Consider the following 14244-nt stretch of genomic DNA (forward strand, 5'->3'; position numbering starts at 1 on the left):
TCCTTTGGCGTCCCACTCGAGTCCAGTAGGTGGGTGAGCAGCGGCGGGGCGGGGGCGGTGTGGCCTCAGCGATTTGCCTTTTTTAGCGCCCCCGCTTGCGTTCTCGGTTTTTCTCCTCCTCTTCCCACGACCGCTTCCCTGCCTCTCCTTCCTACAGAGACGTGGGCGCTGTTCGCGGCGGCGCGCCTCTCGCCTCCTCCCGCGCGCAACGGCCTCCCTCCTCAAAAACCCTAGCGACTCGGCCGCCGCGCGATTTGGATCGTGCCCGGGGCCGCTCGCCTCTCCCGCCGTCCAGTCCAGGTGCGTCGGCTGTCCAATTCTCTCTCGCTCTCTTCTCCGCACGCTGTCGATTGTGTGTTGTTTCGGCCGTTCGGTGCGGTGCTGGGCCGCCGCGGCGTAGGAGCTTGCGTCGGTTGCGGTCTCGAATCTGCGCGTATAGGTATAGGCCGTTTCGGGCGCTTGTGGGTTCATTCCTTGCCGAAAGAATCACTGTTTGTTTTTGTGAAAAAAAAATCACTGTTTCTGGCCGTCTGTTCAGTGCAAAACGAAGCGAGATTTTCGATTTCGGTTTTCCATCCTGTGATTTTGCGGACCCTGAACTCTCACAGTTCTTCTGGGTTCGATTGGCAAGTTTTTCTTAATAAAAAAAGGAATTCTGGTGTCTTTGCTTGTTTTTTTTTGTTGAATGGTCTGTATGCCGCTCCCTTCGGCGTGATGCGGCTTTTTGCCCCTTTTTGTGTGAGCCTATGTTCGGGTTGCGCAATTTGGTGGTAGGAGGTCTCACCATCCATCAATTTGTTGGTCTGCCCCTTTTCTCGTCGCTGAGATTGCTTTTCTAGGATCAATCGGTGTATGGCGCGTGAATTTCATTTGATTTCTGGACGGCTTTTTACCCTAGATTCGTCTCTTTGTTGGGTTGCTTTTGTTAGCTTAGTGAAGAAACTGGAGACCTTCTCACTTGAGACTTTCTCTCACTCATTTTGTCAAGTGTTCCTCATTTGCTTGCCGGAGGACAATTGTATTAGTATGGTACCTACGGTAGTTATTATAGGATAAAGTGAGCATTTGCTTGTCTGTATATTGCATTTTCCTTAGTTGTAATCCTTTTAGGCAAGGGGGATATACATTCGGTTAGAATCAGTACTGTTTTTCTCCTAAACGCTAAGTGCAAATCCGTATGCATCTTTTGGTACCATATGGTCTAGAATACATTCCATCACATATGGAGTTTTGGTGAGTTGTTCAATTTTCATGGATAATACACTGGTTAGTTCCTGATTAATTATCTTATAATTGGAATACTTAATGCGTGATGAATTCCAAGCAATTCCTACTTGTTTTTAAATATTTGGTTTAATATTGGGTACAGGCCTTTCTAACAACTTTTAACATGGCATATTTTTTAACCAATAAAATGTTGTTCCAGATTTGCCAAAATGATATGTACAATATCACTGATGCTAGTGGCATACTGGCATCTAGTGCTAAGGTGTAGTGGTCTACTAAGCACTTCCAAACTCTCGATAAGTGTACTGGAGCATTTACTTGAAAAAGAATATAAGTATCAAATTGAAAATAGAAACAGTTAGGTTCCTAGGACTTCCGTACTCTTGTAATTAGCTGTGGTTAGTATCTGAAATTTGACTTAGATATTTGCTGTCACATAGAACTATTCTTTTTTTTATGTGGCTTATAATTTCTGTGTGTAAAAAGAATACAAGTATCAAATTGAAAATAAAAACAGCTCGGTTCCTAGGACTTCTGTATTCTTGTAACTAGCTGTGGTTAGTATCTGAAATTTGACTTAGATATCTGCTGTCGCATAGAGCTATTCTTTTTTATGTGGCTTATAATTTCTGTGTTTTAAAAGGCCAGCAAGTTTGCCAATTCGTGTTTTTTGTTGACTACAAATAGATGATCAAGAGAAGTTTGATGCTTAATATGATTCCAAATTCAATTCTCTATTTGATAATCAAAATCTTATGAAGACTGATATGTTTTTGCAGGATTGTTGATACCGGCTTTGTTCCTTCTGTTATTTGAAGTTGTTGAACCTGAATAGAGCCCTGCTTTATTTGGTACCATTCATAATCTTTGATACCTTTACTTACGTACTCCTAATTAACAAGATTTTAGTCTTGCTGCTGCAAATTATTAGATGTATTGTTTCTTAATCATGAATTCTTATTATACATGAACCTGAGGTATAGGCTAAATTTCCCTCTGGACGGTTTTCCAAGATCCTTGCTATTGACTAAGATATAGCTACAAACTCGAATTTTACGTGTTCCAGCGGAGATTTATTTTCTCCTCATTTGACATGGCATATATGCATTTGATCTTTGCAATTTTAAGGTTTCATGAAAGTGGTACTGTTAGACTTGCAATGTTGTTATAAAAACACTTAAATTATATTGTTCAATAATATTTTGGCAATGTATGATTACATAAAAATAGTAGTTAGACCGTTAGACTTAGAGTTAAGAATACAAGCTCATCTAGTATACAGACTGCAATGTCCAAATGGGCATTGAAATATCAGGGGAGGCAGCATATTCATAGGTTTACTAGCATCAGTTTTATTCTGAAGGTTCTCTATATGTAACAACTCTGTTTGAAGATAAGTGAGCAGTGGATTTGACTGCTTATTGAACACTAATAGTCAGGTATCGTTCTAGGATCTATCAATCAGAAATCCATGATTTCTAATTTGACTAGATTCTTGCTCTGTTTGGATGCTGATATCATTTTCCTTTGTTATTTATCCCTTGATGTTAACTTTTAGTTGGAGATCTCATATTTCCAGTCCTTTTGCTGCATAGTTTGTAATTGTGATTGACTGAATTTTTCTTATTGACCAGCAGGATTATTAGAGTTCATTTGGCCTGAATGCCACAACTGGGACTTTTCACCTAGAAACTGAGGCTAAGTTCACAACTTCATCAGACCCTTTCATACATAGAAAGTGGCGAGACATGGATCGTGATGATGTAGCTGGTTTTGTCAGTGGAGGTTGCTCGGAGTCCTGACTTTCTAACCCAGTACATGGTAGTAGGGTCATGAGTTGTGATACCCAGAAGACAATTGGTTCTTTTCATTTTCTAGTTGGTTTGCATTTGATGTTCCTCAATTGGAATGGACAAAACTACTCGAGACCTTGAGTTTGGTAGTGATATCAACTCCTTGAAGTCTTACTGCTATTGGAGCACAGCTGAAGATACGGCTCTGCACAAAGATAGCACACCAGATTCCACAGCATATTCCAGCTTTTCTATTTCTAACTCAAAAGCGTCGAAAAGGAAGCAAGGTGCCATGGCTGGAGTGAAAGGTACTGGAAACCCTTTACTTACTCTGGGTCTAGGCTGCTCACCAAGTTCCTCTGATAACAGCAAGCTAAGTTCTGGCACTGCTTGTGTAATGTCTTCATCTTTGTTGAAGGATATTGATGATGAGTCATCAGTAGACCTTGGTCTTAACCTTGGGTTTTATGTTAGCAATGATATCGCACCCTGCCAACAGAAATCCCATGGTGTTAAAAATGCGCCATTGACAAACTCGTCTAAACTGGATCTTCAGTTGAGTTTATCTACTGGTTCGCCTGAATCAGTTGTCATTGATGCAAATATGATGTCACCAAATTGCTTGGAGATGCCAATGACCAACTCCTCCCCAGCCATTGTAGGAGAAGGATCGGTACCGCATAATTGGATTTTTGATCATTCAGTTGTTTCGTCATCATATGCTTCTGAAGCAACATGTTCCTTTCCATTTCCGAAGAAAACTGATGAAGGCAATCCCTCTGCACCTTCTCCTGTTATATCATCAGCTATGTTTACAAGTGTGAAAAGTCCGGGTGCCTCTACTTCTGAGACAACTAATCCCCAATTGCGCAGCAGTAACACTAAAAGCTGTCAGTTCCCAGGATGTATGAAAGGAGCAAGAGGGGCATCAGGGCGTTGCATAGCCCATGGTGGTGGTAGGCGTTGCCAGAAACCTGGTTGCCAGAAGGGCGCTGAAGGGAGGACGATCTATTGCAAGGCCCATGGTGGAGGCAGGAGATGCCAATTTCTTGGGTGTACAAAGAGTGCTGAAGGGCGCACAGACCACTGCATAGCTCATGGTGGTGGTCACCGCTGCAGTCATGAAGGTTGCTCCCGAGCTGCTCGTGGAAAATCTGGCTTGTGCATCAAGCATGGTGGTGGCAAAAGGTGTCAGAAGGAGAACTGCACCAAAAGTGCAGAAGGTCATTCTGGTCTCTGCATCGCGCATGGTGGTGGAAGGCGGTGTCAGTTTCCAGATTGCACAAAAGGTGCTCAGGGAAGCACAAAGTTCTGCAAGGCGCATGGTGGAGGAAAGCGCTGCACATTCTTGGGATGCACCAGAGGGGCTGAAGGTAGCACTGCATTTTGCAAGGGCCACGGCGGAGGCAAGCGCTGCGCCTTTCAGGGTGGCGGTGTGTGCCCAAAGAGTGTGCATGGTGGTACTCAGTATTGTGTTGCCCACGGTGGTGGGAAAAGGTGTGCTAGCTCTGGCTGCACTAAGAGTGCTAGAGGGCGCACAGATTACTGTGTGCGCCATGGAGGTGGCAAGAGATGCAAGTCTGAGGGCTGCACCAAGAGTGCGCAGGGGAGCACTGATTTCTGTAAGGCTCATGGAGGAGGTAAACGCTGCTCATGGGGTCAGGCAGACGCGACCTTTGGTATTGGCGTACAGCAATGCGATAGGTTTGTTCGGAGCAAGACTGGTCTCTGCTCAGCTCACAGCGCTTTAGTCCAGGACCACTGTGTTCATGGTGGTGGTACATTAGGTCCTGCTATCCACCAGTTTGCGATGAATGCCAAACCTACTGAGATGAAAGTTGCTGCAGTGAAGGGAGATCCACATGAGAAGACGATCCTTGGTGGTCCTCTTCGAAATGGTGCTGTTCATCCTTCTGCCCCGGCCCAGCCTATGACCAATGATCCGCTGCCAGAGGGCAGAGTCCATGGTGGCGGGCTGTTGGCTTTGCTTTCGCGAGGCGGAAGCAATACAAGCGCTGGTGGCTCAGAGAATTGTGCTTTAGGCAAGATTGCGTGGATGTGATGGTATCAGGTTCTCCAAGAAATTGGCTGCCTGCAGTTTTGATCAGTTCCCAGAGTTTGTGCTGTGGTGGATTGAGTCAGCCTTTCAGATTCCTCCAGTTGTGTTGCTCTTGTTCGGGTTTGATAGGATCTACCCAGGACGTGTACTATGAAAATAAGAGGGTAGCTCTTAGACCATGGGGTTGATGTATTGTCTGTTATTGTAATTACTTGTTGCTGAAATGTTGTTCTTTGTGTTTATGCAATCCGGTATTTTAGTAGCCTTGTTTGGACTAGATTTTACCATTGGGATTTTTTTTTGGTTCGGTCTGAATAATTTGTGTTTTTAGCTGCTTTTTCTGCTGCGAAGCTTTTATTTTGGTGCTTTGGCCTATCATCTCAAATCCAGTAGGAAGAGATGTAGCGCCCGCTGCTCGTGACGATTGTTGATTGCAATCGAGGCATTTTCCAGACTCTTCACTGGAAAATACATGACACTTCTTGCTTGGCTTTGCTTTATTGATCCCCTATTGTGTAAGTGTTCAGCTTAGTACTGAAATTTTGTAATAATGAACAGGCCATAAGCTTTTGATTTCTAATCGACTTCCCTGATAAAGCAACCTTTTGAAAATATAGTGAAATTATATGGAAGCTGACGGATGAAGCAGCAATAAGGTACATGCGGTACCTAGCTAAAATTTATTCTCTACACATGTTCAATGTTGCCACATGAACACAAAAAGATTATAGGACCGAACTCGTGTTCCCCCACTTCAATGTTAAAGGTTTTTGAATGTAGTCGATATGGTTTATCCAGTCTCCCAGAACAAGAACAGGATGTTGCTGCCACAACACTCAATCATAACTATAAGAGGAACTTATTTTTAGTAGACCCTAAAATTGCACTTCAGCATCTTCTTGGTCACCCGTTTCACAAAGCGGCATCTTCTGGGTCCAAATTAGCACTCTCAGTTCTGCCCCTGCAACTACAGCAAGTAGCAAAAGATGTCAATCCCCGTCCAACTGCAACATAACAGTTCATCTTAAAGAAATAGATTGCGCTAAAATCTCCTAGGCATTTGATAGAAATCCCCTCTTGTCATTGTAAGTGCAAGAGGAAAGAAAAACAGAATCGAGCACACAATTATTGAGAAGATGTGTTGGCTACTAACCAATTTATGCCATCCGCCAAGCTAGGTGTCGCGGTCCTTGCTCTCAAGTGGGGATGGCGTCGTGTCTGCTTCCAGCATGGATATCTCAGTTGCTACCGTGCCATTAGCCTTCCTGGAACTGAAAAACAAGAGATCGCCAAGCTTCCGTTTCCTGTGCACGACAGAGGCCTCAGATCCACTGTCAACCTGCATCTGATTTTCAGCTTCAGGAGATGTTGCCGCGAGGCTGTGGGAAATCTCTCTAGTCTGACCTCCCATCTGCATCTGATCAATCTCTTCTTTCGTCTTGACAAGGCAGATCCTAGGCCGCCTCGGATGCTTCTTTGCAGCTTCTTTCCACTCCTTTCTTGTTTCTTCACTCACTGCATCATCAAGAGCTACCTCCTTAATACGCCCGAGGCGCTCGATTCTTGCGCCACAAAGGCCATTCAGATCTTTACACAGCAGCCAGAGCGACTCGAGGTGTGGCAGAGCTCCCTCCTGGTTCTCTAGGCGGCTCAGGGATCGCACCACGACGCATAGGCGCCGGAGGGCTTTGAGCTCCCCTTGTTCTATGACGAAGTCCAGCTCAGTTGTGATCAGTTTGAGGTAATGCAAGGAACGCACGTTGCTCAGTGCAGCAAGAACATTCCCGCTCAGCTGACCAGAGGACGAAAGGCACAGTTCAGTGACACTGCCTAGCTTGGTGACGAACACAGGCAGGCTGCGTAGCTCGCCCTGTAGCTTCAGCGAGCTGAGGTAGCAGGGGTTCTCTTCCAGGTTAAAATCCAGAAAGTCTTGCGAGCATCCCTCGAAATTCAGGGAGAGTGAGGGAGCATCGTTCACGTCGGTGCCTCTCTGGATGAACTCCTGTATGGGGCTCGAAAGGTGAGAGAAGCAGCTGTTACTGCCATCCGCAGTGCAAAGGCACCATAATTTCAGCTTCGTCAATCTGGTCATATGTCTCATGAGTTGCGGAAACTCTGTGCTCTGGTCGGCGACAAATCCTGCTAGCGTCTCCAAGCTGCTTTTCTTTGACAGGAAGGACTGTAGCTTTCTCATTTCTTGGCGTACATCTGGGAGCCTAAACACCCCAAGCAGATGAATCAAACTTGGAAGCTTTATGGCTTCTATGGGCATGGCAATAATCTGCGTCTTCGCTCTTCTTACGTCGAGCGTCTCCAGAAACTTGAGATTTGAGATCTCTTTCGGAAGCGCTGTAATGTTGCCCCCGAGGCTTAGATACCTGAGCATCAACAGGTTGGATAACTTCTTGACATGCTCATCCTTCAAGGCTTCGCATTCTTCTAGATCCAAGACTCGCAGCAGCTCATATTTGGAAAATTCCACAATATGCATAACTGCTTCTCCGAAGATTGTCAGAGATCGAACAAGGGAAAAATCAACGTTTGAGTTTATTTTGTCCCTTGTAGCACCTTTGCGATGTAGGGAAAGGCGGCGGATCTTATCCGGTAGGCCAGCTTGATCATATAGCGACGTGATGAAATTCTCACGAATGGACTTCTGCAGAATGAACTCGAGCATCATGCCGTGAGTTTGGCATGTCTTTGCCTCTGTGTTGTTGCTGATACCAATGGGCTTGATGATACTCCGGTCCGTGAGCGCCTTGAAATTATCGGTAGCAACATCCATGGCACTACGTCGATGGTCTGCTTCGACGAATCCTTCAGCTAACCATCGTCGTATCAGGCATTTCCTCTTGATCGGATGGCCACTTGGGAAAATGCTCAAATATAGCAAGCAGGCCTTGAGAGCATGGCCAGGAAGGCTGGAGTAGTTTTGGAGAAGGACATGCTTCAGCCTTGCCAATGTCTCCTCGTTCTCCACATGTTCGCCCATGTAGCGGCACAAATTTGCACATCCTGCCGGTGTCATCTGGCACTTGCTCTGCAAGAGCTGGGCGGTGGTAACAAGAGCAAGGGGTAGACCATCACATTTCTTCATGACCTGCTCTGCAGGTGCATAATCTTCCAAGGAGGTTTGTTTGAAGAATAACTCCCTTGATTGTTTGTCGTTAAGAGTTCTCATGACGTAAACATGGCCACCATCGGCGCTGCAGGCGTTTGCAATGGAGTGAATAGCCGTGGTCACGATCACTCTGCTGCTCACGCCCATGTCTTTGGGGAAGGCGTTTTTAATGGTGTTCCAGTATTCTGTCCGCATATCATCGATAACAATGAAGAACCTTGAGAAAAGAAGAGAACATGTTTAATTAGACAGCCATAGTTCTGACATAATAATTAGTAGCAAATGGGGGCAGGTAAACATACTGTAGCTGAACTATTACCATGAAATTAAAGGGGAAAAGGATGAAATAAGGGGGCAAAGCCATGCGTCCATTGCCAATTTACCACTAATGTGTTCAGAAGAAATAACAAACTGTCCAAAGGGGAACGCGTTGTCAATTTCTTACCTTTTGAACTTGAGGCATTCGACGAGGTCATCACAGCTGCCATCATGAACTTGCATGCCAACCTGAACTTGCCGGAGGATCTCCTTGAGAACATCCCCCGCGCCCTTCTCCGATGCACGAACCCAAACCCGTGGGTTGTAGTCGTATTCCTCGCCGACGGCGACACTGTCGTACACTTGTCTTGCAAGAACAGTCTTACCTAAACCACCAAAGCCAACAATGGATATCACCTTGAGCCGATTTGGCTGGCCTTCATCTTCCCGCATCAGCTCCAGAACCTCATCCCGGGGCGCATCCATGCCCACGAGCTCATCTGCGGGGGTGAGCGTGTTAGATGCCACGAAGGTGGATGCAGATGCCTCCGAGGTGCTGGATTGGCTGCCGCTGGTATAAAGCTCTCTGAGCTTGGATGCCTCCTCTGACTTCCTCCTGAGCTCCCGGATCTCGGCGGCGAACTTGGTGCGGACGGACATCGTCTTCATCTGCTGACCTTTCTGACGGAACGACAACGCGCCGGGCTCACGAGTCACGCGGTGCAAGAAGCGGTCGATGCTATCCTCGATGCTGTAAGCCAAGTCGCGCACGCCTTGGATCCAGGTCCTCTGCACGTCGCTGACACGACCATTCCCCCACGAGCTCCGCTCGTGGTCCTCGATGGCAGCGGCGATCATGTTGAGCTCCTTTCGGATGTACTGGATCTCATGCTCCAGGTTCCGCCGTAGCTCATGATTTCCTTGTAGAAACGCGAAGATCTTCGGCGCTAGCGTCTTGAGGACAGCGCTCACCAGCGCAGTCTCCATGCCGCCGCCGCTGCAGGTGCTTTGATCGATCAATACTGCTTTGTCCTTCTCAAGGAATTTTTTGGGTGGAACAAAATGGTGAGATGCAGTGGAACGGCGGAGAAGAGGAGTCAGGGATGCGGCTCCATCACACGGAACACGCCTAATATTCTTTCTGATCCAGCCATTGCATTGACCCTGCCACCACGAACCCCCTAAGTCAACCCGAGGGTCCCATGATCCCTACCAACCAGATACTGGCTGAACCTGACAAGTGGGCTCACTCGATCAGGACGTGTGTGTTGAGGCACGAAGTTAACACGTCAAGGTCCAAACCTACCCGGATATTATGGAATGCGTATTATAGTCCGACTCAAATTACCTTCCATGTAACTACTGAGTAAATTAGATTCAAACCAATTTGCAACTCTTGATCGTCAGCCTATATAAGACGGCCAAGGGCACCCCTGAGGGCATCAGGTCAATCCCAAGCAATACAATCCACGCGCACAGGACGTAGGGTATTACTCTCCGAAGACTCGAACCTGTCTAAAACCCTTGTGTCCCTTGTGTTCTCGCGATCATCTTCAAGTTCTTGGTCTCACAATCGCCCTCACTTACAAATTAACCACTTTGGGCAACCTCTTGGTGGACTACCCGGCTACTAAATCCGACAGTTGGCGTGTCAGGTAAGGATGGTTGCGAGATCCTCTTAGCGACCTCAATGGCTCAATGGCATTCCGTCCCAGCATTGTTTTTCCCGAGAGCATGAAAGACCTCCTCGGCAACCTGATCCAGATCTGTTTCGGGACCATGCCGGCAGATTCCGATCCGACCGCTTCTTTCGTCGAGTCCTCGTCTTCTGCCGACTCGGCGTCTAGCACCAGCTCAACTTCCGTCGGATCCGCTCCAGTAGGACAAGTTCTTCACCCAAGGATCATCACGCCGCTTGCCCAGCAAGTCGGCGAACTCTCTCTCTTCGAGAGGGTTCCAGATCTGCTCGCTATCGCCCACCTACCCATGCTCTCTGACCTGATCGCAGGACTAGATCGCATTAGCAGCACTATTGCTGAGTGCATAGATCTGTCTGAGGCAGTGCTACGTTCAACAAGGTCGGTGCAGGGTCCATCCCGCATCCCCTTTCGTCTGCGGAACTCGTCCACCGAGTACTCCGCCAAGCTCGACCAGGTTTTCCTGATCCAATCTAGAGACCTGCCCGAACCTGCCCAGTTTCCGAACTGTGGTGAATTCCAGGCGCCTCGCATTATTCTAATGCCAAATCCCTATGGAAGCGATGGTGAGAGCAACTTCTCCACGCCCTTCGCGAAGCTTTCGTGGTCTTTGCTGATGAGCCACCCTGTGATAGCGAAACGGAATCTCAAGAAGAAAGCTTTAATGCTAGAAATCAGAACCGTGCAGCACGACGTCAACAGGAGCAAGCCAACGCTCAGCAGCAACCTGTTGCTTACGCAGATTCAGCAGGCAACCAGTGCCGACAGCCGCGCAACAACCGCGATAATGCTGACCAAGGCGGTGCTCGGGACAAGGCATGCACCCTGTACGCGCCCACAATCTACTAGCCGACCTCGAGCAGGCTAGCCACAACATCTTCGCTACACCCCAGGCCAACCTAGGAGCTGCCTTCGCCGACCTGGAAAATCTTCCAAAATCGGACCAAATCCGACGGATCCAGGCGCGACTCCAAGTCGCCAACACTCAGATCGAGGAGCAAATCAACAACCGACCTGCACACTCTCAGTCCACTGCTACCCGGCACTCTCAGAGCCGATCCGGGCATAGCAGGTCCGACCATCGCTGAGGAGACTGCGTAGGAGGTCGGATGGAGCCAATCTGCGAAGAAGAGGTGGACCAGAACACCAACCCACCCGTCAACAATAACACCATCCCACCCGTCAACAATAATACCAACAACGATTGACAGCGCGACAACAATGACAACCGCTGCCGCAGTGGGAGAGGCGATGATGAGGGCCGCGGCCGACTAGGATGGCAATGCGATCTCCGCGATGAGTTGCGTGACCTCTGTCAGCACCGCGACATCCGCCCTGACCTCAACAATCGCTACCACGAGCAGGAAGAGGCTGAGCTCCGCTGCTACACCGAGTACGACCGTGACTACGACGCTCCTGTGCCCAACCGCAACGCTGAGCGCGAGGACCGTCGTCGCCAGGAAGATGAGATGCGCCGCCGCGCCGACTACAACTACATGTACGACGCTCCTGAAGACGCTTACAACCCGCCCAGGCACGATAACGGTGGACGCCATAGGGCTCCTCCCGTCCAGTACTACCTCGACGATGACTACGATGACACGGTGATCGATGGCATCGCCGCCTTCACTCCACGCCTCAAGGCTGTTGATTGGCCAACCACATTCAACCCGTCCATCAACAAAAAGTATGATGGTCGCTCCAACCCCACCATCTAGCTCAAGACATACAACACCATGGTGAAAGTCGCCAACGACACCTACGACTAGATGGCTGCCTATTTCCCAGTGGTGATGGGTCCGGCTCCACTCCTGTGTCTGGAGAATCTCCCGAGGAACAACATCAACAGTTGAGGTCAGATCTCCAAAGCTTTCACCCAAAACTACCAAGCTACCTATAATAGACCTGGCAACACGGAGACACTCTGCCAAGTCCGCTAGAGGATAGGCAAAACCATCAGGGAGTACGCTAATTGCTTCTTCGAGAACCGCACCAGGCTGGCTGGTGTTGAAGACCGCAACATCATCATGTACTTTTGTTCCAGCCTAATGTACTGCACAATGTTCTGCAAGATGTCCGAGGCTGCCCCCAAGATGGTTGGGCAAATGATGGGACTTGTCAACAAACAAGTAGATGTTGAGGAGGTGGTGAAAGTTTAGTTCCAAAGCGTCAAGCACCATCCAGCCGACGACTATGATCAGCCAATCCATGACGAACCCTAAGCACGTCCAGAGTCCCGACATTGAAAACGGGCCCCCGAGGTCTTCACTATTGAAGGCGACTGTGCTAGGGAGACCACCTTCCTCCGGGAAGATTTTGATGGAATCCTCAATGCTCTGTGCCCCTTCCACAAGGACGCACGTCACACTCTTCGAGATGGCACAGTCCTGAAGAAAGAGCTCGGCACCTCGATGGAGTACAAGTGGCCCCGCCGCACCGACTACTGACAATAGGCGCAACTATCAACGCCGTGATGATGGCAACGTTAGCAATGATCGTCGTCGCGACGATCGCTACAACGACAACCGCGACCGCCGCTGCGACGACCGTGACAACCGCGACAACCGTGGTGACCAGAACCGAGAGGAGCGCCATGACCAGCCACATCAGGACTCCCAATGGCTCGGTGCTGACCAGAATGGGGATTTCCAGCGATCGGAGCGCCAAGTCAACATCATCGTGGGTGGCCGCAACGCTTTCTGCAGCAAACACTAGCAGAAGTTACGCCAGCAAGAGGTGCACTTTGTCTCCATGCAGCCAGTCCAGTATCTGCGCTGGTCAGAGCAATCTATAACCTTCTCCAGGCAAGATCACTGGGTCCACATCCTAGATCCAGGGTCCTACGCACTGGTGGTTTGCCCGACCATAGATTGGGCACTACTCCCCAAGGTGCTGATTGACGGTGGCAACGGTCTCAACATCATCTTCACCGAGACCTTGAAGCGCATGGATTTCAATTTCGAGCAGCTCCAGCCCTGTAAAGAGCCCTTCTACGGCATAGTCCCCAGCAAAGGGTCCTACCCGATTGGCTGAGTTGTTTTGCCGGTCACCTTTGGCACACAGGCCAACTACCGCACGGAACGCCTCACATTTGAGGTGGCGAACTTCAAGACCTCCTACCACACCATCCTTTGTAGGCCCATGCTGGCATGGTTCATGGCAATCCCACACCACACCTACCTCGTCCTCATGATGCCGGCCCCAAATGGAGCCCTCTTTGTTTACAGCGATGTGGAGACATCATACAGATACGACACCGAGCCAGTTCAGCTTGTATAAGCCCTGGAGTTATCATCTAAGGCCACAACCATGGTAGCCGAGGCCTAGAAGATGAGCAAGGACTAGTTGACGATCCCTGAGACGGAGCCGACGCCCACGGCGCTGCAACCTGACCGAAGGGTTAAGAAGATCTGCCTCATCCTAAAAGACCCGACCAAGATGGCTCTCATAGGGCCGACATCTTGGAGAAATAGGAACTCGCGCTCACCAGTTTCCTTCGGGAAAACTCGAACATATTCGCGTGGAAGCCATCCGATATGCTTGGTGTCCCCAGGGAGCTAGCTGAGCACTCCTTGGACTTGAGCAAGACTGCACAGCCGGTCAAGCAAAAACTCCATCGCTTCGGCCAAGATCGCAAGGAGGCCATTATGGTAGAATTAAATAAGCTCCTAGTTGCCGAATTCTTCCGTGAATGTAAGCATCCCGACTGGTTAGCAAACCCAGTCCTTTTAAGAAAGAAAATTGGTGAATGGAGAATGTGCATTGATTACACCAACCTGAACAAGCACTGCCCTAAGGACCCTTCCCTCTTCCGCGCATCGACCAAGTCATCGACTCTACGGTGGGGAGCATCCTACTATACTTCCTTGATTGCTACTCGGGCTATCACCAGATTGCCCTTAATATTGCTGACCAAGACAAGATGGCGTTCATAATGCTCTTCAACATCTACTGCTACAACACCATGACCTTTGGGCTAAAAAACGTTGGAGCCACCTACCAGAAGGCAATCCAGGGTTGCCTCGCAACACAACTGCATAGGAACGTCGAGGGTTACATCGACGACATGGTTGTGAAGACAAAGGATGA

General features: G+C 48.7%; 2 protein-coding genes across 3 annotated transcripts; one reads left to right on the top strand and one right to left on the bottom strand.

Moving 5' to 3' along the window:
• Nucleotides 1–3699: 3699 nt before the first annotated feature.
• Nucleotides 3700–5415, top strand: LOC101781366. The gene has a single exon (XM_004969145.2). The coding sequence runs from the start codon at nt 4118–4120 to the stop codon at nt 4769–4771; it is 654 nt and encodes a 217-aa protein (XP_004969202.1). The 5' UTR covers nt 3700–4117; the 3' UTR covers nt 4772–5415.
• A 305-nt stretch (nt 5416–5720) lies between these two features.
• Nucleotides 5721–9582, bottom strand: LOC101781769 (disease resistance protein RPP13). 2 transcript variants are annotated; one of them, XM_022827281.1, is made up of 3 exons: nt 8646–9582; nt 6233–8417; nt 5721–6040 (listed from the first exon to the last, which is right to left on the bottom strand). In XM_022827281.1, exons 1-2 carry the CDS (start codon nt 9443–9445, stop codon nt 6254–6256), a joined length of 2964 nt encoding a protein of 987 aa, XP_022683016.1. In that variant the 5' UTR covers nt 9446–9582; the 3' UTR covers nt 5721–6040; nt 6233–6253. The 2 variants fall into 2 exon arrangements, with proteins under 2 accessions (XP_022683016.1, XP_004969203.1); XM_004969146.3 differs by having other exon boundaries at nt 5721–6046; nt 8646–9577.
• Nucleotides 9583–14244: the final 4662 nt, after the last annotated feature.

The sequence above is a fragment of the Setaria italica genome, chromosome V, assembly GCF_000263155.2.
Source record: "Setaria italica strain Yugu1 chromosome V, Setaria_italica_v2.0, whole genome shotgun sequence".
NCBI classification, from domain to species: domain Eukaryota; kingdom Viridiplantae; phylum Streptophyta; class Magnoliopsida; order Poales; family Poaceae; genus Setaria; species Setaria italica.

Bases quoted from the DNA above. Each gene is read 5' to 3' on its own strand.
- LOC101781366 (XM_004969145.2), top strand. From the start codon at position 4,118: ATGGTGGTGGTCACCGCTGCAGTCATGAAGGTTGCTCCCGAGCTGCTC.
- LOC101781769 (XM_022827281.1), bottom strand. From the start codon at position 9,445: ATGGAGACTGCGCTGGTGAGCGCTGTCCTCAAGACGCTAGCGCCGAAG. The intron at 8,418-8,645 runs GTAAGAAATTGA...TCTTTTCTCAAG, and splicing joins GAATGCCTCAAGTTCAAAAG to GTTCTTCATTGTTATCGATG.